Source organism: Myodes glareolus, chromosome 7 (assembly GCF_982192425.1).
Source record: "Myodes glareolus chromosome 7, mMyoGla1.1, whole genome shotgun sequence".
NCBI classification, from domain to species: domain Eukaryota; kingdom Metazoa; phylum Chordata; class Mammalia; order Rodentia; family Cricetidae; genus Myodes; species Myodes glareolus.
In genome coordinates this window covers 2,649,367-2,675,788 of record NC_142032.1, presented here as the reverse complement: position 1 = coordinate 2,675,788, position 26,422 = coordinate 2,649,367, and the positions used below count along the sequence as shown (strand labels likewise).

At 47.9% G+C, this 26,422-nt stretch overlaps 1 protein-coding gene across 1 annotated transcript in view; it reads right to left on the bottom strand.

Moving 5' to 3' along the window:
- Hspa12a (heat shock protein family A (Hsp70) member 12A) overlaps nucleotides 1-26,422 on the bottom strand; it is a 156,215-nt gene that overhangs the window by 118,970 nt on the left and 10,823 nt on the right. The window contains exon 2 of the mRNA XM_087907728.1: nucleotides 21,801-21,888. Within this exon, the coding sequence (XP_087763854.1) occupies nucleotides 21,801-21,888 (88 nt within the window). The remainder of the gene's footprint in view (nucleotides 1-21,800; nucleotides 21,889-26,422) is intronic.

Genomic DNA, 26,422 nt, shown 5'->3' with positions numbered 1-26,422 from the left:
CGTATGCGTGTCTGTGCATGTGTGTGCGCACGTGTGTGTGCCTTTGCATGTGTCTGCCTGTGTGCATGTGTGTGTGTGCCAGTGCATGTGGAGACCCATGGTTGATGCTGGGATTCATCCTTGATCGTTCTTCCACTTTAATCATTGAGGTGGGAGTCTCTCTATCAAATCAGAGCTCACCATATGGCTAGTTTACTAGCTCGCTCTAGAGATTTAATCTTTGCTTTCTGATGTTTGGCTTACAGGAAGGTTGCCAAACCTACCTATGTAGTGTGTACATGAATTCTGAGGATTCAAACTCTCAGCTCTCACCAATTGGCTTTACCTGCTGAGCCACTGTCCCTGGGACATCCATTTTAACCAATATCTTTGGCGATGTGGATGCCTCCTGGGTGTTAAAGCCCCATCCTGAGCTCAAGGGAAAGCTGGAGAGCCCGAATCCCTAGCACCCCAACACCCATACTCAAAAGTCAACAGGCTACCTAACCCAGACCTGCCCCCAGCTGGGAAGCACTCTGAAGGCTGCACCCACCACAAAATAAATTGCATCGAGAAAGGTTTATTTAAAAGAATTACATTGAGAAAAAAAAGTTAATTTCTCACAAAAGAATCTAGTATGTATTAGGTTTAACAGATTTGTGGACAAGTTCACAGGATTGTCCGCTATTCACCGTAAGAGCGCTGGGGACTGCAGCTCAGCAGAGCGCTTGCCTGGCACACAGGAGCCTGGGCTCAGTCCTTGGAACCCCAGCACCATAAAAAGCAAACAAATAGACAAAAATGTAATGAGACTAAATGAAAAAGCAAAATATTAGTGGGGAAAATAGAGGTGAGTACAGAAACCAATAAAAAAACTAAATAAGGCGTAGTTTCTTCTACTGTGGCACATGAATCTGCTGGTTTTGACCTCAACTGTGGTTGTGTAAAAGCTTCTGGGATAAAAGGAACACTGATTTTTCTTATTATTTTCTATATTATAAAGTGTGCAATTTCTGATTCTGATGGTTCTATTCAGCAACCTCTATAGATACCTCAAAATGAAAAGGCATGTATATGTGTGTGGTGTATGTGTGTGTGTGTGTATCCAGGTGTGGCAGTTCAGGACATTGATTCTGGCTTTCAGGTCATTGAGCTGGGAAGATTAAGAGTTAGAGGCCAACCTGGGCTACATAGTAAAATGTTGCCTCAAAAGAAAGAAATCAGCTTTTGCCTTTCTGTTCAAAGGAGGATACAACTACTTTTTTCTTTCTTTTCTTTTTGTCATCTTCAAACCCAAGTCCAACTGCCACCATCCTTCCTCACCATCCGACCCCAGCGGCTCAGAGATGTGTACCTGAAGAGCACCAGAGGCAAAGTCACTATCACATCCGCTCCAACCCTCGACTGGCCTGGCATGTCTGTGTGCAGAGCACACCGGTGATGGCTGGAAGGGTCAGAGCGCGACAGTACAACTGGACCGTTCAGAAACTGGGCCCATGTGGAGGAGGGTCCTTCTGCCTCAAGAGGTCACCAAGAGACAGAAGAAGAGCAGACAGACATTAAACAAACTAGAAGTTAAACACGTGGCCACATTTTTATATATTTATGTTTTGTTGGGAATGCATACATGTCATAGGGTGTGTGTAGAAGTCAAAGACAATCCAGGAGAGTCATTTCTCTCTCCACCTTGTGGGTTCTTGGGATTGGACGCAGGTCAGCATGTTTGCTGGAAGATGCCTTTACCCATTGAGTCTTCTTGCCAGTCTCACAAACAGTGCTTTTAATGAGACTGTCAGTATCACCCAAGAGACCTAGCACTAGTCTTTCACCAGAGAACTTTCTGGAACTGTTAAAGAGATCCTGTGGCTGTCTACAGCTGCACTCTCGCGACATCAGCAGTGGCACAGTGTAGAACACTAGCTGGTTAAGAAGCACAAGAGATGCTGCGTTAACATCTGATGGAAAAGTTAAGTGTTTGGAGGACGAGGAAGAAGGACAGACATGCTCACTCATTACGATGAGCCAGGGTACAGACTGGCATGGTCTTTCGGGGCAGCAATCACATGCTTAATCCACCAACCCATCCCTCCCACCTCTGGGAAGGTGGCTTACAACACTACTTGTACAAGCACATTTAGACCATTATTTTCTGTCACTGGCATCAGAGAGAATGGCTGGGCACGAACCCTGCCGGTTACCCTGTCAGAGGAGCAGGAGGTGGCAACTGAGCTTCAGGAGTTCAGCCCACCAGGATCCAAGGCACGGATGGGTGAATCTCGGATAGGCAAGGCTCCAACAGTGTTGGCCCCATTGTCTCTTGCTACTGCTGTGCCTTTACATGTCTGCCGCTGCTATTTTTCTCTGATACCTGGCATGGTATGAATGAGTGTGTGTGTGTGTGTGTGTGTGTGTGTGTGTGTGTGTGTGTGTGAATCTCCACTGCCTTTAATGTAATGTGATTATCTTGTGGAAATATCCCGTTCTACTGGGTAGTCTTACCTGTGGATTATTATGAAGATGATTTCCTCTTAAGCTGTACTGTTTAACTGAAACAATGATTTTATATAATAATAGTGTTCGCTTAAACAGAATTTTGATGATTAAAGATTTTTAACAAATATAGTGATTATAATAGAGGTTAGTTTAGTAGGAAAATTAATATAGATAAAAGTAAGATATAGTGTTGCCACAGCCCCCGATAAAGCAGAAGCTGCACAGGACAGAAAATAAGAATAAAGTATGTCACACAGCTAGGACTTATGAGCATCTCTTGAGGAGTCATAGAGACTACAACCTAGGCTAATGGCTAAGGAGAACAACTGAGTTCCAGAAACTAGGTGAGCTCAAGTTCTTTTTGTCTTAATGTTGGGAGATGCGTTCATGGGTTTCGGTGGACATCATAGCTGAAGCAAAACTTTAAGTAATGACTTAAGGTTAGGTTAAGGTATTTTTGCTAGTGGATTTGAGGTAGAAAATCCTGGGGATCAATTAACAGCTTAGAAAGGCACACTTTTAATAGTTGAGTGAGGTGCTGGGAACGGATGCTGGTGGCCGTGTCAGAGGAGTAGCAACTGGCAGAACTCCATTTCTGCTATGTGAGAAGCTAAAGGTCCATGTGCCATGTTGCACCAACAGAACACTGCACACTCAAGGGATGAAGGCAGCAGCTCCATGTGGAGGTTTCCGTGACGCACTGCTATGCACAAGTGTCACAGAGTGATGTGCATGTGTGCAGGAAGATCATGTGCACCTGAAAGCATAAGCGTGTGCATGTACTTTACCTGGGTTTATGAATGGGAACATAGTAGTAACAATGCATGCTGTGGGGCCTCTCTCGAAGAGGATGCTCTTTTGCAGGGTAATGAGGGTGACACAGCCTGCTGCTGCTGTTATAAACACTATGACAAAAGCCAACGTGAGTAGGATAAGTTTGTTTCCACTTAAGGGTGATAATCCATCACTGAGGGAGAAACCATGGAGAAATGTCACCTGCAGGCCTGTTTCCCCTGCTTCATCAGCTACCTTCTTTACACAGGCACCCGTCAGTTTAGGGATGGGTTGGATCCTCTTATATCAATTAGCAATGAATAGGAAGCCCCATAGACAGGTCCCCAGGTCAATCTGAGGGAGGTAATTTTTCAGCTGAGGTTCCCTCTTCCAAAATGAGTCAACTTTAGCAACCAAGGTTCACCATCACAAAGGGTCACTTTCGCTTTGCAGGAAATACAAGTCAGTGAGAATGTGCTGTTTTTATAAATAGAGCAACTAATGACAGAGATGAAGAACACCATAGGAGTGTAGTGGAAGAGACATACAAGGCCTGAAAGGGAACCACAGGAAAGTGTGCCCAACAAACCCAAAGAAAGGTGTGGTACAGCCCGAGTGGCTCCTTCACTCTTTCCCTGGGAGAGGCTAGCATCTACAGACATCCCTAGCTATAAGAATGGGGTGTGCAAAGATTTCTCATGGGAGAAAAGGTCTTCCCTGTCTTCCTGTGGCCTTGTCCATGAGGCTACCTTGGCACCGTGAAACTCAGCAACTGAAAAATGCTAAGCCTGACTCTAAATTGTAAGACCCATTGAGTAGGTCTTCCAGCTCAAAGGCTCTTCAACAGGGTCTAACCCTTCAATGTGGGTTCCAGAACAGGGCAGACTCAAGGCGCAGAGTCACAGCCAACCAGTAAAGAAAGGGAGGCAAGGAAAAGGCAGTGATGGAGCCGGCCACAGAGAGGTAGGGATGCTTGTCACTGGGAAAAGCAGCACACATGGTCTGGTACAGGCTGAAGGTGAGGCATGCACTTATACAAAGTTAGGACTGATGGAAAGGTAGGGAGTATCCGTACAGTACACACTCGAGGTGAGGCCATCTGCTCCCACAGAACTCTGGGATCATGGGAGCACAGGGAAGGAATAACAGTTGGCCTAGAGAAAGACACCCTGGGAAAGAGAAGAATCCCACACCCCAGATGCAGGTACCATGTTCTGGGTTGGTATCTGATCTCCATAGCTTTCGCTGGGCTAAATCAGGTCATTCTAATAAAACAGAGAAGCAATCCCTGGTAGTTTAATCACACTTCCCTTTAAGTAGAAGATTCCAGGAAAATCCCCAGCACCTGGGGGTTCTGTGCTGGGCTTTTATCTCCGGGTAGGCAGCCCTCTATGTTGTCCAAGAATCCTTCTTTGATAGGAGTGTTAGGATGTTCCCAGAAACCAAATGTTCTAATTTACAGTGAAGTCTGTCTTTGGGTAGGAGATGAAGGGACACAGACTCTGTGGAGGACTAAGCCCCATGGCCACTTCCTCACCGTGTTACCACAGCCATCCCCAGGCAGTTTCAGACAGACAGGCCATCTGCCATGTCCTCCAAACCTGGCCGTTTCCGATTGGACTGTCATCTACTCCTTTTTCACAAACACACAAGCACAGCGCTAGAAAGTCCCCAGAAACAGCCGCAGGCCAGGAAAGCCCTGGAGCAGACTGTGAGGCCTCCTTCATCAACATGCTCTCCTGGCCTATGCACTTCCTGTGCCCACAGGAAGAGGCGAGACACCTGTAGTGGCAGCCTTTATTTACCTTCCTCCTCATTCTTGTACCTGCCCCCATAAAAAGTGGGGTGGATGTGCTTTCCTTTCAAACCATTAATCATTTATTTTATTTTATTTTCTCCTTTTGGCCATCTCCAGGATGCTTTTCCTGAAGCTTTGGGTGTGTTTCTTGACATGAATGCCGTTTGAGCTGCCGCAGCTGCTGAAAAGAACTTGAAGGGCTGAGTTCTGCTGGGCATCACTGAGGCAAGAATTCTTATTCTTTATTCTATTAAAAATTCATTAAATTTTGGCTGTTAAATTTATTGAAGTCCCCTTGAGAGGTTGGAGGTGGATCTGTTGGTAACACGCCGTGCAAGCATGAGGACCCACGTTTGATCCCACAGAAAAGCTGGGCGTGCAATCGTGAGTGCCTTCAACCCCAGCACTAGGGAGCTTGAGATAGAAGGATCCCTAGGGCTCCCCGGTCAGCCAGTTTATCCAAATCAGTGAGCTCTGGGTTCAGGGAGAGACCCTGCCTAAAACCAAGGTAGAGAGCCATGGACAAAGACGCCTGATGCTGACCTATGGTCTCTGCTTGCACATGCACACATGTGTGTGCACCTGTACACAAGTGCATGCATACAGCCAGTTAAACACACATGAGTCATGTTGGGAAGACGTGCTGTCACACTTCCCTGCTGCCCTGTGACTTAAGGGGTTGGGAAAGCAAAACTTGGGGCAATTCATCTGTCCCATGCTTCCAGACGGGGCTAGAGAGTTTCCTCATGGCCTCAGCTGTGGTCTCCCTGGGTCCCCAGGGTTCCAGAAACTGCACCTCAGCCTCACCAGCCTCACTCCCCCAAGCCCCCACTTCCTCAGGCTACAGCAAGAGCCCCCCCCCCCCAGAGGCATCGGGCACAGCTGTGGGAAGAAACATTCTGTGTGTTCCTATGCAACAAGATTGAGTGTGTGTGTGTGTAGGTGTTCTGTGTTTTTACAAACTCCCCTCCTTGGTTGTTATGAGATTAAAACAATTTTCTCCCTCAGTAAATGTTTCCCTTCCAAACCACTGGAGGCACATAATTCGCAGCCCATTTTCAACTCCCATTTTCTTGGGGACAGGAGGAAATGGCAATTCAGAGTCCTGTTTCCTCCGAAGAGGCCGCCGCTGGCATGGAACAAGCGTCCGGCAAGAGGAGGTAGCGTTTCCATGACAGCTCTGATCAATGTTTCATTTACTCTGAACTTCAGCAACGATAGGTGAGCATCGTTGGTCCTTCAGAAGGCACAGATAGTGTGTTTTGCGGTAAATCACTCTTTTATCCTCAGTAAATTTAGCAGGTGCTTTCATTAAAATTGCAGGGGAGTTTAAGCGAGTTCTATACCTATTTCAAAACTGTAGTTGAGAATTTTTTCTGTTGTGACCCCTGGATTGTTTCTGCTGCTGAGAAACCGAAACATTTTAACTATGCAGCCCATTTTCTTTTCCTTCACAATGATGAGAAATTCATGCCCACCTGAGAACACAGAAACACTACTTAAAACTGATTTCCAAGAAGAATGTACATAAAAGAGAGAATAAAAAAGCTGGTCTGGCTGACACAAGGGTGGGGAGATAGCAAGTCATGTTCGTCCTTGAAATATAATATAATATTTATATATATATATATATGTGCATACATACAAAAATCAAATTCACCTGTCAGTGATCAGCAATGCCAGTCTGCCACCAAGCTACTGAAAAAGCACTCCTGCTGACAGCCAACAGCCCCATTGACGTGAGTGTTTACATAATTACACAGGAAACAGTGCGGTCCTTCTGATTTAATGCGTGTTTTAACAAGCCCTTCAGCCACAGTGTGGGCTTCTGTAATCAAATCAAGCCCTTTCAATTAAAACACAATTAGAAAAGGTGTCGTGGTGTTACTGCTACACACTTTACTGTGTGGAGGGTTTAAGGAGTGCCGGGCTGCAAGTCCGCACTAACTCAGGATGCCTGAGTGCGAACATCTCAAGGGAACCCCCGGAGGGCATCTGAGCTGTGCACTTTGGGTCCCCAGGGACAGATGTGATGACATCATAGGTCATCTCTGTCATCCACTGACGACAGACGATGAAAACCAAGCGTGATCCAGGGCCTCGGAGACACCCACGGCTTGGATTTGGAATGCAAGTGCCAGCAAATGCAGCAAGGACCAGAAGTATGGGCACAGAGCAGCCAGAGAGGTCCACCTTGCTGGGGTGCTACAGCACAATGAGTTCTAGGGATATAGACTATTTCAGACATCTTTGAGCTTCATCTTAAAGATGTAAGACAAGCCCCTACAGACGATACTTGTTTTTGTTTTTGTTTTGTTTTTTTTGCCAAAGGCTATGATGTTTATCTATTTGTGAAACAAAGAAAAAAGCACACTACACCACAGACACTCCCCAGTGAAGGATCCTTACAGTAAATGTGCAAAGAGGCTCAGCTCACAGCCTGGCTTGGACACAGAGAGCTTCCTCCCAGCTTCACACTTCAGCCTCCAGTGGTGGGGCCAAAAAGATGTTTAACACCAGCCCCTGGGACCTGCTGATGCCAACGCCCTCAGAAAAGGGTATCTGTAGATGTGATTACATCAGGCAATGTGAGAGGAGATCATCCTGGGATACTGGACCCTTCCTTGTCCAGTGACAAGTGTCTCTATGAAGGACACGTACAGGCAGAAGGACATGCCTCAGGAACAGGCAGGGAAGTGTGTGTGGATGGATGGAGCAGAGGAGAAACTCATAAATACCTTGATCTTGGACTTCACCAGTGGGCTCCTTTGATTCCTGGCTGTAGGGCTTGGGGGTGTCTCCAAGGGGTCTCAGTTCTAAGACCCTGGGAGGGCTCCTCAACCTGTAGGGTCTTTAGCCCTCTGTCTAACTCCACCCTATCCTATACCATCTCTCACTTTGGGGAACAATCCACTCAAAGAAAATCTCCTCTTGTTAGCAGAGTTGAGGGAGCCTTGTGTTATCCTGTCGAGAGCCAGGTTACTACAGTGACTGAAGCAATGAAACTGCTTTACAGCACACTGCATCTATTTTGCGGCCTGATTTATTCTACCCACACATTTGATCTACTTAGCAGCACATTCCTGATACTTCACTCCACATCTGTCAGTACACCATTCCCGTTTCCTTATGATACAAGGATGGTGAATGTGGCCACCACATGGCCGGTACTTGAGGTAAGGATCCCAGAGGTGACCTGTCTTTCTAGAATGTTTTGCCGCAAGTGTGGAGGGATCTTGGATCACAGTGTATCCTTTAACTTCCATTCCCAGCTCTTTCCTAGATACAGTTTTAAGCAAAAGTATGGCAGATCTCTGAACTTCTGGGTACCAGGGCTCTGCTTCACTGCTGGGGCAGACACCACTTATCAACCAGATGCTCCTGCTAACTGAGTCCAGACCTGACAACACAGCCCTCTGCGAAGTCAGATGATAGAATTCACTACACTGTACCACATGAGGCTGAACTTAAAACCCAATGGACATGTTGTCCACACATGCCGACCAGGCTGTTACTGGAGGGGGCGCCACTGGGACTGTTCTCATCAGAATGCCCCAGCGTGCACACTCTAGCTCTGGAGTCAGACATGCTCGGACCCAACACCAGGTCTTGTTCTTCCTAGCCTGAGTCTGATAAACTTTTTCGAAGTTTGACCACTTCTGAAAACAGCCTTTTGAGAATAAAATGATTGAATGAAGTCCAGTGAAGACAGCAGTCCATCACCTGGTACAGAGGAAATGTCAGATGGACGTTAGCATGGCCGCCACTGACTATGAAGATGGCTCCCATGGGCTCCTATGTCTGAATGCTTGGTCCTCCGTGGAACTGTCTGGGAAGGATTAGGAGGTGTGGCCTTGTTGGAGGAGGTGTATCACTGGGGATGGGCTTTGAGGTTTCAAAAGTCCAGAAAGGCCCAACGTTTCTCTCTCTCTCTGCTTGCGATTTGTAGAACAGATGTGAGCTCTCGGGTATTTTTCCAGCACCTTGCCTTCCTGTCTGCCTCCATGCTCCCTCCCAGGATGATCATAGACTAACCCTCTGGCACTGTGAGCAAGTGCCAAGTTAAATGTTTCATTGTATAAGTTGTATTGGGCATGGTGTCTCCTCGCAATAGGACAGTAACCAAGGCAGTAAGCAGGAAGTCACCTGGGATTCTAGGGGGCAGATGGTTCACCATGGTTGACTGGTGTTTGCTCTCTGGCGCCTCAGCAGGCCTGGCCCTGCTATTGCATCAGCTCTGAAGATGGTTCACCCTAAAAGAAGGTCATTGCTAGAGAGCTGCTCCCTCTTGGGTTCAACAAAGTCAGAAAAGCAATGGACAAACGGGGAACTGCAGAGAGGGAGGAGGCAGCCATGTCCAGCTTACACGGTTTCAGTCTTAAAACTAACTGCAAAAGGTTGGTAGTGGGAAGAGACATAGTAAAGAACACATCCAGGTTTGTGGAAGGCTGTGTGGAGCGCGGATGTGGAGAAGAGCTGAGGTCTGCCAAGGGAAAGGTGAAGAAGCCGACCCAGGGCTGCTCTTACCTAACGTGTGCACCCCACCCCATCCCACCCCACCCTACCCCACCCCACGGTCTGGCATTGCAGGTGTTTCTTCTTGTCTCCCTTGGGACTGGACTCCAAACCTGTCGAAAGAGGCCTGTGTAGATGGTACTCAAAGAAGGCCCCCAGGACAGAAGCAGCAAAATGGCCCAGAAACACGTTAGAAATACAAACTTTGTGCCTCTCTCCAAATAACTGGCAGAAACTTTGTAGTGGGGTCACCGGTCTGGACAAGCAAGTCCTCTCGGTGACTCTGATGCCCACTCAGTCAAGCTTGGGCGTCCTTGCAGTGACCAAAGCTCTGCTACGTGTGCCTCTTCTCCGCTTAACAGACTAGAAATCCGAGACCAGTGGTCATGAGGTCAAGGTCACTTATGTAGGCACTCAACAAGACTGTGACGGGGTGGTGGGAATTAAACAAAACCAACGAAAAAGACAAGCAGGATAGTGGGCTTGTCCTCGTGGGTTCACTTCCAACAAGCAAGGGCACAAAGAAAACGATGACAGGATGGCATTCGTGACACCAAGGAAAGAAACATGGGGACAAGACGGAGAGGAACTGGAAAAGAGACCCTGGGATGGAACGGTGCGAAGAGCTTCCTGGAGCAGGTGGCGGTTCACTTGGCACTACAGGATGGCAGGTGCTGGCCTGGGAACGAGAGGACGCACAGTGGGGTTGGGTTTTGGGTAAAGGTCTTGGTGCCTAGGATTGAAAACATTAAGTAAAACAAAGCTGCCCAATGAGGGTTTCAGTGCAGGTCATACACAGCAGACGAGAGGATCAGTGGATGTGTGCACATGTCAATAGAAAATATTCGCACAGAGGGAAAAGAACATGCAGAAAGTCAGAAAAGACTGCAAGAATTGTCGTGAGGTTCTGAAAAACAGAAGGAGAATCTTTCCAGGGACCTACTGTTGACCCCTCACCTTTCCCTTTACACCATGACACAAACTAGGCAAAAGCACTTGCTTTCATCCCAACTAAAAACCACGGCCGTGTTTTTCCACTTGGCTTCGCAGCAAACTCCGGCAAATGATCTGGAGTCTCTCTGCTGGCCACACCTCCAATGCACACCAGGGCCTAGGACCTAGCTGTGTCCTAGGGAAGAGTCCGAGCAGACAGCTTAGAGACAGATGGGAAGGACACTGCAGGGACCTTCTCAGACACTACTGCATAAGGACACACTGAGGACCACCACAAAACTGGTTCTGCATCTTTTGCCAACACCTTCTTGTTAAAATCCAGTAACTCCCATCTCCTCTGCTGAGAAGGCGACGGAGTGTAAATTTGTTATGGAGAATAGACTTGAAAGGAGGGAAGTAACCACGTAACAAGAGCCAAGACATGATTTCCTAAAACCCCATCAGATGGGGGAAACCCACAATGCTTTGTCCTACCTTCTCAGTAAACTCGGACAAACCTTAGAAGCCCCTTTGTACATGCCCCCCATTCTGGAGCTATGTAGCTGATTTATATAGTCAATTTGTAGGCACATGCATGCACATGTGTGAGTGTGTGTGTGGTATATATACGTTTGTGCAGGTGTACGTATGCAAGTTCTAGAAGACATCAAGTGTTGTCATCTGTCAATCTCCACCTTATTAGCCTGAAGTAGGTAATTTTCACCAGGTTAGGATGGCAGTCAATCCCCAACATCACTGGTGCACACAGTCATGCCTGTTTCCTGCCCTCCCCCAGCTCCCTGCCCCAGGTCCTCGGGACCTAAACTCAAGCCCTCTTGTTTCCACAGCAGGAGTTCTCCATCTCCTCCGCTCCTGGAGTCAGCAGGTGAATCTAAGGCCACGACTCTAAGTTTACTCATACCCAGGAGGCTGTGGTTTTGTGTTGGGCGGTTATGTCTGTTGGAGACAGAATGCTGTGGAATAATCCTTCTGAACACTGTGTGAATGTGTCTCTTTGGTTGGTTTAATAAACAAGCTGACTGGACAACAGCTGAACAGGATGAAGTTAGGCGGGAAAGCCAAACTGAGAATGATGGGATGAGGAAGGGCAGAGTCAGAGAAGTCGCCAGCCAGACGGAGACCGAGCTAGACACACAATGAGACAGAAGTAAAAGCCACGAGCCTCGGGGCAGCACACAGAGTAACAGAAAGGGGTTAGGTTGTAAGAGGTAGTGAGTAACAAGCCTGAGCTATTAGTCGGGCATCTGCAATTTATATTAAGAATCTGAGTCAATTGTTTGGGAAGCAGCTGCCGGTAATTTGGGAGCAGGTGGTCAGCACAGGAAAACTCCATGTACAATAGAGTCTCACCACGCAGTTCAGTGTGCAACCCAGGCTGGCCTCAATATTTCCACCCGCTTGCTCCAGCCTTCTGAGTACTGCGATTACACGCATGGGACACCATGCCTGCCTGATGAGTTTTTGATTGGCATCATTTCTTTTCAGTCACTCAGCAGCAGCTACGTCAACTCAGAATAAGGTAAACCTAGTCCAGTTCAGTAGATTTCCTCTGCCATAAGTCCAATATACAAGACTAAATACACAGAATTGTGGGAGAGAACCGGGTGATTGGTGCCCTCTTTAGCATGTTATGTGGATTGTCCAAGATAGTACGGTGGATCGAGCCTCCCCACTGTCCTTTGGAATATTCCTACTCCCGCCTAACCTGTCAGTTACAAATTCTCCTTTCAACTGTACGCTGCTGGCTGCTTGGCATGGGCTGTTCGTGGGGCTCAAGACCTGAAAGCCGCAGCTGGAAGGGTTGTGCCCCTAAACAGCGTATCTGTGCGATGCATACGCACCCCCAGAGGGATACAGGGAGGTCAACACTGTGCTGACCTCTGCAGCTCTGGAGTCTAAGTCCACCCTCCTGAAGATGTCCTCAGGTGGCGTGATGCCTAAGTTCACTGTCAAGTTGACTGAATTTGAAGTCGTGGGTGTTTCTGAGAGGTTTGGCTGAGGTGGGAAGACTCATTTGAATTTGGGTTCATCATCCCATGATGTGGGATCTCTGATCACACAGAAAAGAGGGGAAGAAGAGCCAATGAGATCAGTTCTCTGCTTCCTGCTCTTCTTGGATGGGAAGCGTCCAGCTGCATGCCCCTGCCACCATGAACTCTGCCTTCCTTCCCCATCTCTGTGGACTGCTCTTAGACGGTTTGATAATGTAAACCCTTCTTCCTTAAGCTGCTTTCTGTGACACGGACTCATAATACAGGGGGAGATACTACTTCCCTGTTCTATGCACGAGGATGTGGAGGCTTCAGATACTGAGGAAGTTTCAGACTTCCCAACATGAGTCCCAGTCCCTGGTCTCCCCTGCTTGAACCATCTCTGTGGCCCCTCCCACCAAATCCTGAACTTTTCCTGTAACACTGGCCATCATCCAGGCCCCTGCCACAGGATAGCTACAAATCCCCTCAGTCTTTGCTCTCGCTGAGCACTTGCCATTTCCAGAGGCAGGGGGTGCCCGGTGAGTTTCTGCAGCCCCCACGCAAAACAATTAATGTTGGCCAAGTGCCGCTGATGATGCTACAGATATAGTTTAATCAATGTGCTCAAGACCTGGGCTTTTCAAGAGCACCTGTGGCTGCCCGACTTCACAGCACCTGAATCATTTCAAGGAACGAGTAATGAAGACGCTCATACGCTGAACTCCTGAACCTAGGCTGGCATAACGTGCAGCCACTGAAAACCACCATCTTGCTTGTGTGAAGGGGTCTGAGCTGCCCCAGTCTGGGGGTTGGGCAGGAGACTGTTCCTTCCTGTTTTGGAATGATACATGTTTTTAATGATGAGGAACTATGAAGCTCACTGCTGCTTGGAATCCTTAATACAGTCTGGAGGATGTCTTTGTTACTTTCCTGTTGCTATGGTTGACCAGCACAATGAAGGCCACTTAAAAAAAGAGGGTATTTAAATGGTCTTACAGTTCCTGAGAGTTTAGAGCCCACGATGGCAGAGCAAAGGCGTGGCAGCCGGAATGGCTGAGCTCGCATCTCAGACCACAGGGAGGAGGCAGAGAGCACACTAGGAACGACATGTGTCTTTAGAAACCTCGAAGGTGGCAACCAGTGAGTGATGGACCTCCTCCAATAAGGCCACACCTCCTAATCCTTTCCAAACAGTTCCACCAACTGGGGACCAAGCATTCAAATGTATGAGCCTATGGGAGTCATTCTCATCCAAGCCACCATGGGGAGCCACAGTTCAAGACAACCCTTTCCATGTTGTGTGTGTATGCTGGGGAGGGGCATTCCAAAGTACACACCTACTCGATGCTACGTTGGGATGGATCCTGTTTTCTCTGATGGGGGGAACTGATCCCCAAGCTGTGCTGAAACAGCTTACAAACTGATCAGCAAGGCTGAAATCATCCAGTTACATAACTAAAGCAGAATTGAAGTCAGCCATGATGTCTTTTCCTTTCTCCACATGCACCGTGTTTGCTCAAATAATCTGGATTATTACCTAGACTCTACTCCACAGGCAGTCTCCTCTTCCTTTTCACCAAAGCAGAGTTGCTTCTCACTAATTTTCTTTTCAATGAACCAAAGGAGAAACCCTATAGCCATTTCCCCACTAGGGATCCAGTACTGGAATTTTCATTGCCAGTGGCTTATGACTTCTTTCCCCATTCTTTGGAGTTTGCAGAGCTGCCCAACACAGGACTCCTAGAGTCGCGTGCCTCCAGGATAGCTATGAATGTGACCTAACACAAACTTACTTGGAACATGGAGGGATAGTTTTTGCAAGGATTTCAGTAGACTGATTGTGTGGTTCTTAGATATAAAACTCTGTAGATGGTGTCATGCTATAAATACATGCAAAATACACCTATGTGTGATCTGGCAACCACTGACCATGGGTTGGGCATTCTTATATTTAATGTGTAGCCTAGGGAAGCCCAAAGCTTGAACAGTTATGCTTTAAGAGTTTTGGGGGTTTTTTGCTTTGTTTTGCTTTGTTTTTTTGATTGCGTGTTTGTTTCTTAGTTGAGTGTAGTGATATTTTCATTCATTCCAAGCAGCTCTCTATGAATTCAAGGACAGTCTGGTCTATTTATCTAGTTATAGTCCAGTCAGGATACATAATGACACCCAAGTGCACACATGCGTGTGTGTGTGTGTGTGTGTGTGTGTGTGTGTGAGAGAGAGAGAGAGAGAGAGAGAGAGAGAGAGAGAGAGAGATTCAGAGATACAGAACAAGGTACCGAGTGTGCTAAGCACTCAACACAACACAGCGTCTGTAGTTCAAGCTACTCCTGACATCTGCAGTGACCATTTCAAAGTATCAGATGATGGTCTGAGGACCTCAGCTCCATTTAAGAAACCCAGTGACTCGTGTCCTCCACCACTGTCTCCTCCGGACTGTCGTGTCTGCCCTACAGAAGGTGCTTAGTATGTGTTTGTGAATGAAACACAAAGGTGAAAACTTCAAGCTGACAGTCCATGGAAGAGTCTTCGGCAGGTGTCCCAAATGGGCTGTCCCAGGCACAGTTACTCCCTTCTGTTCTATAAGTGCTCAAGAGACAGAACTTGGGGGTCGCCCACAGAGCTGAGTGAAGCACCAGAGATGGTCAGATGGGATGGCTTCACCTTCTGCTTTAAAAGCTCACATCTTTTATTATATAAGGATATAAGTATGTATGTATGTCTGTAGGGGTGCAGTCTGATCAAAACACCCGTAATCTTGCTACCAAATGATAACATGGCTAACACGGTGTTACCTTCTGGGCTTCATTTCACACGCAAACAATGCTTTAATTAGTTGGAGATTATGTGACTCTCTGATCATAACTCACGTTAATTAACTAGATGTGTAACTTGTGGCAGACCCTATGCCAAATACCTTACAGGCATCTGAGTCACCTAAAACCCAATAAGGTAGATTTTCTCAGGACAGAGACAGGTACTGGGGGTTGAGGAAACCAAGTAACATCCTTAGGTCAGAGAGTAGTGATGGCAGAACCAGGCTTCAGTTTCAACCACCTGACTCCAGAACCTGGTGGGGCTCCCACAGACGTATGCAGAACGCTGCACTGAATGAGACTGTGTGCTCAGACACCACCCTAGGGAAAGCTAAGTCACGACATGTCTGCTGGCCAGCTGGATGGCTGGCGTCTTAGAAACTCTCTGGGTTTGTCATCGGATCTTCAGGGGTCACTAACGCTGGCTCCTACTTCTCACAGTCCTTGGCGACGTCTTCCTCAAGGGGGAGCCTAAAGCCCCTCTCTCCATGCAGACACCCATGGTCTCCTCCTACTGCTGGCAGAGACTGCGCTGGTCTCACACACCGGACGCTACTGCTCTGCCACTGAGTCAGGTCTGAAGGTGACAGAGCCACCTCTGCTGTTGGCACAGGTGCTGTGAGTGCCGGTACCATAGCCACCACACAAGGGTCACCGACACTGCCAATGCCGAATTCACCACTGCTGTCGCCAGGTGGGGAGAAGAAGCATGCTTTTTGTGGACTGTGCACTTGGATCCCACTGACTTTTAGGCAAAGGGAGAGCAGATCTCTCTCAGTATCTAGGAAAATTCGTTCCAGGAACCCCCCAGGTACCAACATTTATAGACGTTCAAGTCTCTGATATAAGATGGAATAGTCCTTGAATAGAACCCGCCAGTTTGAATATCTCAAGTCACCTCTAGATTATGTATAGAATCGAATACAACACTGATGTACTGGGATGGCTCCCACACCACTGTGTTTAGGGACAATGACAAGAATAGTGAGTCTGTACATGTTGGGGATACATACATTTAGTCTCCACACATACTTGGTTAAATCCATAAAGATGGAATCAGAGGATTCAAAGGGTCAACTGCCCTCGAGGTTACCCCTCTCTCTGAACCACCTCAGAATTTTTGTCAGAGAGATTACTTAGTCCCTCAACCAAACAGATCCTTGAAGAACTCAACTTACTTCCAAGATATCTCAGCATCTTCCAGGACTGACAGGAGAAGCCACATAGGCCCCTATTGGGCTGGATGGCAAGTACTTTCACCCACTGAACCATTTCACTGAGTACCCAGTACCTTGTGCTGCATGGGTTGGACGAGACAGATGTATTCATGTTAAAGTTTCCGTGGACTGCATTGCAATCCAGGAGGCACAAGGAGCGCCAGTCCACAATGAAAATGTGGGGCTCCGCATGCAAGGCGTTAAGAATTCCATGGGACGAAGACTGAGATCAGCTCAGTGGCAGAATGAGTGTCCCAGCATGCATAAGGCCCCGAGTTCAAAAACTGTGTGTGGGGGTTGAGGAGAAGTTCAAGATGAAAACAGCACAATCCAAATAAATCATATGCAGAGCCTTGTATGACAGCTACACATCCGAGTCATTCCCGCAGCCTTGTATGACAGCTACACATCCGAGCCATTCCTGCAGCAAGGATGTTAGGAAAGCCATTTTTATGTGTAAGCAAGAATTCTGGTTTCTAAATATTTGCAAGTATTGACAAACCCAAATACCAAACATCACAGAAAGATATGCCATTGTGATGGAAGCACAGTTAACTCAGCTCTGCAGTCTGACGACAATGCAGGGGGTGGGGGGGAACCAGTGTTTTTATGTTTTCATCAGATCGCCACACCCTGCTGGAGTTCTGTCTCTCAGAGAGACGCACAGGAGGGGCAGCAAGTTGGACACGGTGCAGCATAGCATGGTGGGTAGTGAAGCACTGTGGGTGGATGGCACACACTGGTGGTCCCTACCCCAGAGGTATCATGAGGCAAGAGACGAAAGAAGAGAAATGAAGGGTCTGTTGCCATGAAACTGGCTGTCACCAACTCTCCCAGGCCACTGTTGTCTTGCTAGCGAAGCATTGGTTTGGGCTAAGGTGGTCCTTCGCCCTGGGTCATCATTAGCCTGGCCCTTCCCATACAGCACCCCTGTTTTCATCTTTGCTGTTGTGATGAAACACCCTGACCAAAAGGAACTTGGGGAAAGATAAGATTCTTCTTATCTTATTTCTTAGTACCGCTTATGGGTCACAGTCCCTCACTGAGAAGATTGAGGGCAGAAACCCAAGCAGGCACTCGAGGCCCAAACCATGGAGGAAGGCTGCTTGCTGGATCAACCAAATTCACACTTGATAAGCTTCCTAAGATAGCCCAGCACTGACTGTCCAGGGGTTGGTGCCACCCAGTGCCATGAGCAGTCCTATTATCAGAGAACAATCAAGATAACCCCCAACAGACATGCCCAGGGCCAAATCTGATCTGGGCGGTCCTTCAGTTGAATTCTTCAATTCCCAGGGGACAGCGGCCTCCCACTGAAGGGTACAACTTGACTCACCATTAATCAACAGTTCAAGGGCTCAAAGGAGGATGGAAAATGCTGGAAGAGTTGGGTTTGTCTTCTCTCCACCTCGAATGACGTGGAGAGGAAAGTGGGGAATGACATGCTCCCTGAGCCGTCCCCCATCTAGTGGGCCTTCTCATCGAAACATGGCAAAATCACCTGGGCACACAAGGGAGAGTTTGTTGCCATGTCTCAAAGAATGCACGAACCAAGATGCAGGTGGTACCATTCAATCCTCAGGGCAGCGAGCTAAATGCAGAATTCAAAGTCAATGAGACCACATACCATGTTTATATGCTTCCAGACTGCAATGGGTCCCCTCTTCCACTCCAGCTAGAGGTGCATGGCATGTTGACATACATATGCATGTATGTGTACATACTGGCATATATAACATGAATGTGTGCATATATATGAAATATGCATGTAAGTGTATACATACATATATTAAACACAGACATAAACACAAACAGGCAAGAAGAAAGAATATACACATGCATATGCATAAACACTTAGCATAATTCAGCTTTATTAAAGTCAACCAACAGGAAGAGTCTTTGCTGTATTTCGGTCCTTGGCTTGGCACAAGAACACACGGTTAAATGAGTGTCACCAGTTCAGAGGAACTCACCATTCCGAGAGGACACAAACTGAAAACCCAAATGCCCCTGTCAGTCAGTATGGTGGGTATTAACAAGAGGACATCTAAACTTAGAGCAGTCAAGACGAACTTGACCCGTGCTAGATGGGCTCAGGTCTCAACGGCACTGCTTGGAAACCATGTGATACCCAGCATGCATCTTGAGCTGCAGAACCCTTGTTATTAAGTTGACTATCTACAGCAGTACCTTCTTCTCAGGGTGCCAAGCTTCCATGACGTAACACTGAAAGCCCTTATGCTTCTGGGTCCCCAGAAGGCACTCAGTAAAGTGAGCTGTCATTCCCATGGCTCATTATTAATTCTCATTATTGAGAAGAACATGAAATTGGAGTGGGCACAAAAGATGGAAGGCCCGTCGAGCTTGAGGGGCCCTGCGGGAGCTCTGTGGATGCTGTGTGGAGCTGAATCTTTCTAGGAACGGGTGCCTGTGAGAAGACCAAGGAGAGGAAGGGCAAGCCGTCCAACTGGGAACCAGTTTGTTCAAAGGCCCGGGTGTGTGTGCATGTGTGAAATATCCCATCAGGTACAGAGAACCACATACCCAGAGTAAGAGTTCTAGGCCAAAGAAGAACTAGGGTCAGATCTGGAGAAGATGCTCAAGAACTCAACGACACAATACCACATATCGGAGCCGTCTTTCAGAGAGGTCACGCAAAATTAACTGGACACGACTTTCCCTTTCCAGGGTCATCGTGGTGGTGACCAGCTCCTGCAGATTCCACTGTTGCCATCAATGATCCTCACCCTGCATTACCAAAGGTGTCTTGTTTGTTTTAGTCTTTGTAACTAATCAGCCAATCTGACTTAGGTTTTCTTTACCACTAATCCCTCCCCAATGATTTTTAAACACCTATCCTCCTAACCACAAGGAGACTCTGAAGTGGCCACGGTTTTCTGCACTCACAAGACTACACAGCAATGGCTTGCCCTCCGAGGAGCCTACTGCAATGGCAGCTTCGAAGGTCAAGACTCTCCGAAACGGAGATGGGTGGGGAAGGCAGAGCCCAGAAGGGGCTCAGAACTGTTCTCGGGAGCTGATGTCACACATCCTGGGCAAAAAGCACTAGGAGATAAATAACAGCACCAGGAACTGGAAAGGAGGAGAAAGAGATTCACTGTGGCGTGATGGGGGTGAGGAGGAACCAGCCTAAGACAAGACCCACAGGCCTTCCTGTTGGTTCTCTTTACTCAAGTGCACCCTGAGTACCTCCTGTGCCAGGCTCCAAAGAGGCATGGCTCAGAGAGTATCCAGTCTCTGTCTCCACTGAGCAGGTTCATTGACTAGAGACAACAGCTCACTGCCATAGAAGGACACATAATCTCCAGTCATGGAGGAGTTGGGGAGGCAGGGAGAGAATTCTGTCGCTGGTATTGAGCACCCGGTCCTCCGTGCTGAGTGTTGGCCTAGATGTGCTCCGTGTGCCATCCTGTTTAGCCTTTGTAACCCTCCTCTGACAAAAACCATCAGGCATAGATAATCTATTTTTCAGGCCTCGATTCTCACTATTCAGAATGAGAGAAAACAGAAGTCACAGCTAGGAAGGGGAGGGCAAGCAATGGAAGCTGAAGCCCTAGAGTCGCAGACACCACCCCTCAGACACTCCTTACCTCTTCAGACCTCTGGATTTTGTCTTGGGTTTTCATTAAGCACTGATTTTTCCAGATCAGTTTCCCCCATAACACGGCACTGTCCCCAAGTGCCCATGTGTTATCCTGCTGTCATGCCACAGACCCAATAATGCACGGTTTGTGCACGTGAGCTCATGTGTTCTCACGTGTTTCTGTGTTTAATTCACACCCAGCCAGGGAGGACAGCGCAGACTCAGAGGCAGGACCCAGGCGCCCTGCTACTGCTGAAGGATCATCTCTGTGGGCGGCTGCAGTCAGGGGTACCCAGCACCAAGGTCGTGTAGCTTGTTTTGCTATGAAAGCAAAGCAAAACAAAACACCAAGGTTATAGTATCAGCCTACGAGTTTGTGTTTACTTTAGGAGCAACCGGGAAATTTGGAAATTATGCCGGGAACAGTGCTGGCAAGCACAGAAAAAATAAATAGCAGCTTCTAAACCTTCTCAACTTTGTGCCTCAAACCGAGAAATAACTGAGCAGACACCTACTGTGTAGCAGGAACAATCCAGTGCCCTGAACCCAGGAAAAATTCCCACCTGTCTTTTCCACGGTGCTGGAGCAGTTTTATTGGTGGTGATTTTTAACCCTTGGATGACCACGCGGGGTTTTCTGGGATAAACCTCTGGTTTTGTTTTCTTCTCACTGTTGTTTGCTAAGCCGCAAGTTATTCTTCTTATCCTTTTCCCCGAGTTTTCGGGAGGGGGAGAAAACCCAGCATCTGGGTCTGGGACCACTTAAAAAGTCTGGGCAGGGACAGCTAACGACCTCCCAGAGATAATCCAAATGGTTGATTTGGCAAAGCCCATTCTTGACCTTGACACAAGACAAGACAGGCAAAGGGGAAGGACTTGGGAGGGCAGAGTGAAAGAAAAAGGATCCTAGGAGCTGGCTCAGATCTCGCCAGGCCCCTCCCCCATTCAGCCAACACCTGGCTGAGTTGGAAAACATGACCGGCCCAACCTTCCTACTGGCAGCAATTGAAGCTGTCAGCTCCTGCTTGTCACCAGTTCCACTGGAAGGCCTGGGGCAGACACAAGAGCCCTAATTAGGCAGAAATGACACTCTACAGCTGACCTGCCCGGACCTTTGGCGGACCATTTAACATCATTAGTTAACATTTTTAAAAAGTGTGAATGTAAATGAACAGCCAGTGGCTTTCAGTGGAGTTTGTCGGTGGCATCTCCCCCTCCGGGCTCACCCTTTTTTCTCTTTTTGCATGAATAGCCCACTTGTTTTCTCCGGAATTGGAGGGAGGCATGAGGAAGGAGGGGGTAAGAATACCATCCTCTAAGGAGACAGACAGACGTGTTAAAGCATAAACAAGCTTGGAATACCAGAAAGGCCGGCTCTTCTTGCCCGCATATGGCAGGGCATGCAGCTGATCTCCTGGGGCCACCGGCGCAGAACTAGGAGACAGAGAGAGCCACGGGGCCAACAGATGCCAGGCCCCACTCCACATGCCATCCACAGTCCCTATGAAACACTCTTTCAAACCCCTTCCCATGGTCCAGCTGTGCCTTCTGTGAAAGCTGATGTCGCTGGCGTGTGTGCCTATGTGTAGATGCACCCGTTCCCAATGTGCCTGGTTCCCCTGAAGAGCGACCCTTTCAGGTGCCTGGTCCAATACTCACAGGAGAGTTCATTTCCTACCTGCTGTGGTTACTTCTCGACTTGACTCGCACTTCATTTTGCTCTTCCCTTTGCACCCACAGAATCCGTACACACCAACACTCTCCATCTGCAGGAGGGGAAGAAAAGAGTTGCACTCTAAACACTCTGCTTTGCGTCCTTGTGGCTCCTAAGTCGCTCACTCCTGCTGGCTGACAGTTTGGGGGCGCGGCAGGGGTGCTTGGCTCCTGGGGCAGGGTACCTGACACTCAGTCCCAGCCCCTCTGTTGTTGGCCTTGGGTGCTTAGTTCTGGGCCTCAGATGTTATCATCTGTAAGATAGAAAAAATGCCTCACTGTATCAAGTGGGAAGCGAGGGAATGGAAGTACCGTGAATGCAGGGAACTGTTACCTGAATATGTGGAGCTGTGGATGGGTGAGCGCTGCCCGAACCAGGAACCACACCAGGTCCTCATATGGAGCACAAGGCAGGCTGGATGAGGCAACCAGAGCACCCCAGAGCCCTTCTTGGCTTCCTCGACCCTGCTTATTATTCTCAGAAGGGGACATGGATGTAAAATGGCTCTCACAAACCTGTCAGTAAATGAGTTATGTACTCCCTCCTCTGGACCCCACACAGCATGAATAGGAAGCAGACCTCATCTACTTCTGGGCTTCCGGAAGCCCCGATAACAGTTGTGGGTACATGGTAGATACATGTGCAATAATTGTATGTGTGTGTGGGGGGGTGCAGGAGTCTAGCCCCCAGGACGTAAAGGATGTGGGTGGGTGCTATGCAAACCCTGGGCAGGGGAGCCATGCTTGTCCCTGAATTAATGATGAGTAAAGTCAAGTAAAAGGTGTGTGGTGGCAAAGAAAAAGAAATGCCTGGGATGAGTCATGAGACAGAAGCAAAAAGAAAACAATCTTAGCTTAAGGCAGAAAGGGAGAAACTACTTAGGCTGCTCTTAGTAACATTTAGTGGAGAGGGAGGGAGGGGAACCTCCTCCTTGCCGCCAGGCATTTACTGCTTTTAAGCTAAATACCTCTGCATATTAAGCAAATAGAGAAACACCAGCTAGAAGATGCCGTCCAATAGAACCACACTGAGCCTAGAAAGCCTGTAGGAGGTGTCGGGTTGACCCCTTTCCCCATCACATGCCTGGTCCCAGCCCTGCTGTTTAGCACGGTGGCTCCTCTCCAGCTGTGGGGCTTATTGAAAGCCTCTAGCCCCTGCCTGGTTTTGGCACATTTTCTGCAGGTCCCTCCTACTGTGGCCACAATGGACTGCCCGTCAACAACTCTGGGGAAGGGAGGCGGGCAATAGCTGAGGGAGCACAGTCATTGTCTTAAAGGGCCAGTGGCACTGTGCGGCATTACGCGGGGCCTGCAGCTCGGGTAGCTGCTAATGAGATGAACCCTTTTCTCCCGACTTGCTCTTTCTCTCTTTAATGATTTAACTTGATCGCTTTGGTTCCTTTCTGGTAAGGGAATTGCTCCATTGATCATATAAAGCAATTGCCTGTAAAACACTACACCGTAGCAAGCACTCCTCTTCCCTGGCTGAAAATGTCACAGCAATTGGAAAGCTCTTAGCCCAGTTCAGGAACGAGGTGGCTGAAGAGAACTGTCTTTGCATGTAACCCCAAGTGCTCCTGTGTTACCAGAGTTTGGAGATGTGACTGATGAGGTTTAAGACGGAGAATTTCCCTCCTATGGCCTGCCATGGTTTTTGCATAAGACTCTGAGAGACTAACCAAACACATGAAGAAACAAAACCCGACTGTGCTTAACCTAAAACGAGATAGATGTCATCAGAGAACTATTTTCTTAACGATTTACAATATCCTTTTATTAGAATCCTGCATCCAAAGGACACCCCAGAGGTGCATCGTGGGTTGGGAGAGGGGACGGGACTCTCTGAGTGATAGCAGGGGGTCCCTGGTTTGGGACTGGAAGAATGAAAGCCCTGATTGTTAGGGTCTGAGGATGTTTCTGACTTGTCACTTGGCGGCAGCAGTGACACACCATGGGGACGGGACCACACACTTGAGGAGTTTTCATAAACAGTTTTATTAAGTAAGCTTTGCCTTGCTGGGATGTGAGAGTAATTCACCTGGGGGGAGCCTGTTGTATGCATGAACCTCCCGGGTAATAAAGAGGAAACTTGTTAGTGATTGTTCTCTTTCCTCTGGCAGACTGAAGGTCCAGGTCTGTAGACGAACAAGGGAGAAGCTTGCTTTCAGCATCACTGGCCAGAAAGAGCTGGTCCTGATGTTGTCTTCTGGGAACAGACCACCCAGCACTGCATGTTCCTCTGCTAAGGCTAAGGCAGTAGACACGCTCTTTACTGTACTTTTTCAAAAGGCAGAACCCTGAGGGCTTGCTGACAGAGTCCAGCCACCAGCCAGGACCCAGCGAAAGGTCACTGCACAGACACCCCAGCTGTAGACAGGCACCCCCACTATATATAAATACAGCGTATGTGTGATCTGAAATTTAAAGACTTGGGGGTTCACATTGTAAAATCTCATGTTGTTAGAACACACAGGACAGAAAATAAATCAGGAAATCATATGCACTACACCATATTATACCACACATATTAGAATACGTATTTCCCCTAATCTACTTATCCAAGGAGGAAAATGAAGGCGAGGGAGTGTTCTTTAAAGTTAGGCCTATCAAGGAAACGTGATCGTTGACTATGAAGAATTGGGTTGGGAGCCATTAAATGAACCTTAAAGTTTATTTATATTTAAAAAGCATTTTAGAGCTGGGTGTGCACCTTAAATCTCAGCACTTAAGAGGAAAAGATAGGAGGGTGGATCTCTGTGAGTTGGAGGCCGGCTTCACACAGTGAGTTCCAGCCCAGCTAGAAGGACATGGTTTGTCAGTAAAATTAATTAGATATATAATGAGATGATTAATATAGAACTAGATAAAATATGCATATGCTCAGAAGTTCTGTCTGGCTCTAAGATTTTTATCTCAGTCACACAGTTCCTTCCTGCAGCTCTGCCCACCCATCAGCGGTCTGGACGGGAAAGGAGGTTGAGGCTAGCCCTTGAGGTCAAGAGCAGGAAACCACGAATCCCCATAATCAAAGAATAGGACAGAATGCAGGCTCATGGCTGTGATGACACTGGAGGCTTGGCTGTCCAGGTGGGAGGGAGCAGGGTAGGGGGTGGGAAGAGCCAGCCTGCCGGTGTTCAGGCTACCTGTGTCCTCTGTATGTGTGGGTATATGCTGTGTGTGTGTGTATATATGTGAGTATGTGTGTCTTTGTATGTGAGTGTGTATGTATGTGAGTGTGTGTGTCTGTATGTGTGTCTGTGTGAGTGTGTATGTGTATACGTGTGTGGGTGTGGATGTGAGTGTGTGTGTCTGTGTGAGTGTGTATGTGAGTGTGTATATGTGTGTGTGTCTGTGTGTGTATGTGTGTGGGGTGTGTGTGATGTGGCTATACCATGTTCCAGGAGGGGATAAAAAGGACTATCTGATACAGGTCAAAACAAGCCAAAGGAACTAATGTCAAATCTGCCAGGAGTCACAGGCCTGCAGCCATCTCTTCCATGTCCCCTCCGCTCTAAACGAGATGCTCGAGGTCTGACAGGAATCCCAGAGTCCACACCAAGCTGCTTTACCGCTTACTCCTAATGGGGATCTTTCTGGTGTGTTTTAAATGACCTGACTCACGAGGTATAAATTAACCTTTGGCTAAGTACATCCGAGCTTCACAGTCAGCAAACTTTGTGAAGCTGCTAGGCATGTGCCTAGAGCTCATAAATGCATTTTAAAACATCACCTTGTTCTGACACGCATGCTCATCTAATAAGGTAAAAGCGCACAGTGATGAGACCCACAGCACAGGCTCACCTGAAGCTAATTTGGGTAGTTATTCCTAGAATTAAAACCCAGACTCGTGGTGAAAGCCACAGACAGCTCAGCCTGAGCCTTTTCATTTACTTATAAACTCACACATTTGTGTTTGTTACTGACATGTATCTCAGCCACTAGGAATTACCAAAAAAATGTGGTCAGATTCCTTCTACTCATTCAAAGGCAATCTCAGGCCGATGGGTATGGCACCTGCTGCAGTGGGGGTTCAGCATCTGAGGTCGTGTGTCTTCCAGTTAGAAAGCGATGCTGCTTGACCTTCACAGCACCCAAACCAGTGCAGAATCACAGGCGAAGGGAAGAAAGGCCTTGATGGAAGGCAGGAGAGAATGCTCAGTGAACATTTCAACCACAGTGTGGATGGTGAAGTCAGATGTGACTGCGGCCACGGGAGCCGACTTCAGTCATTCCGACGGAAGTCTTTTCTGCGGTTTCCCTTCTTCTGGAAGTCAGAAAGCCTGACGAACCCCAGAAGTTTCCTGTTCTGTCCTTTTCTTTCCAGAAAAGGATACAAATCCCAGCCTCCTTCCTCCAGTGATATGATGTGGGATTTCCCTCTGTATGCCGTGAATACCATTGGTTAATAAAGAAACTGTCTTGGGAATGCACAGGGAATAGAGGTAGGCTGTAAATACCACTGATTAATAAAGAAATCAGTGTTTGGGGCCTGCACAGGGACTAGAGGTAGGCAGGCGGGCTGGGGTAGGGGGGAACTAAACTGAACGCTGGGAGGAAAAAGGCAGAGTCAGGGAGAAGCCACGTAGC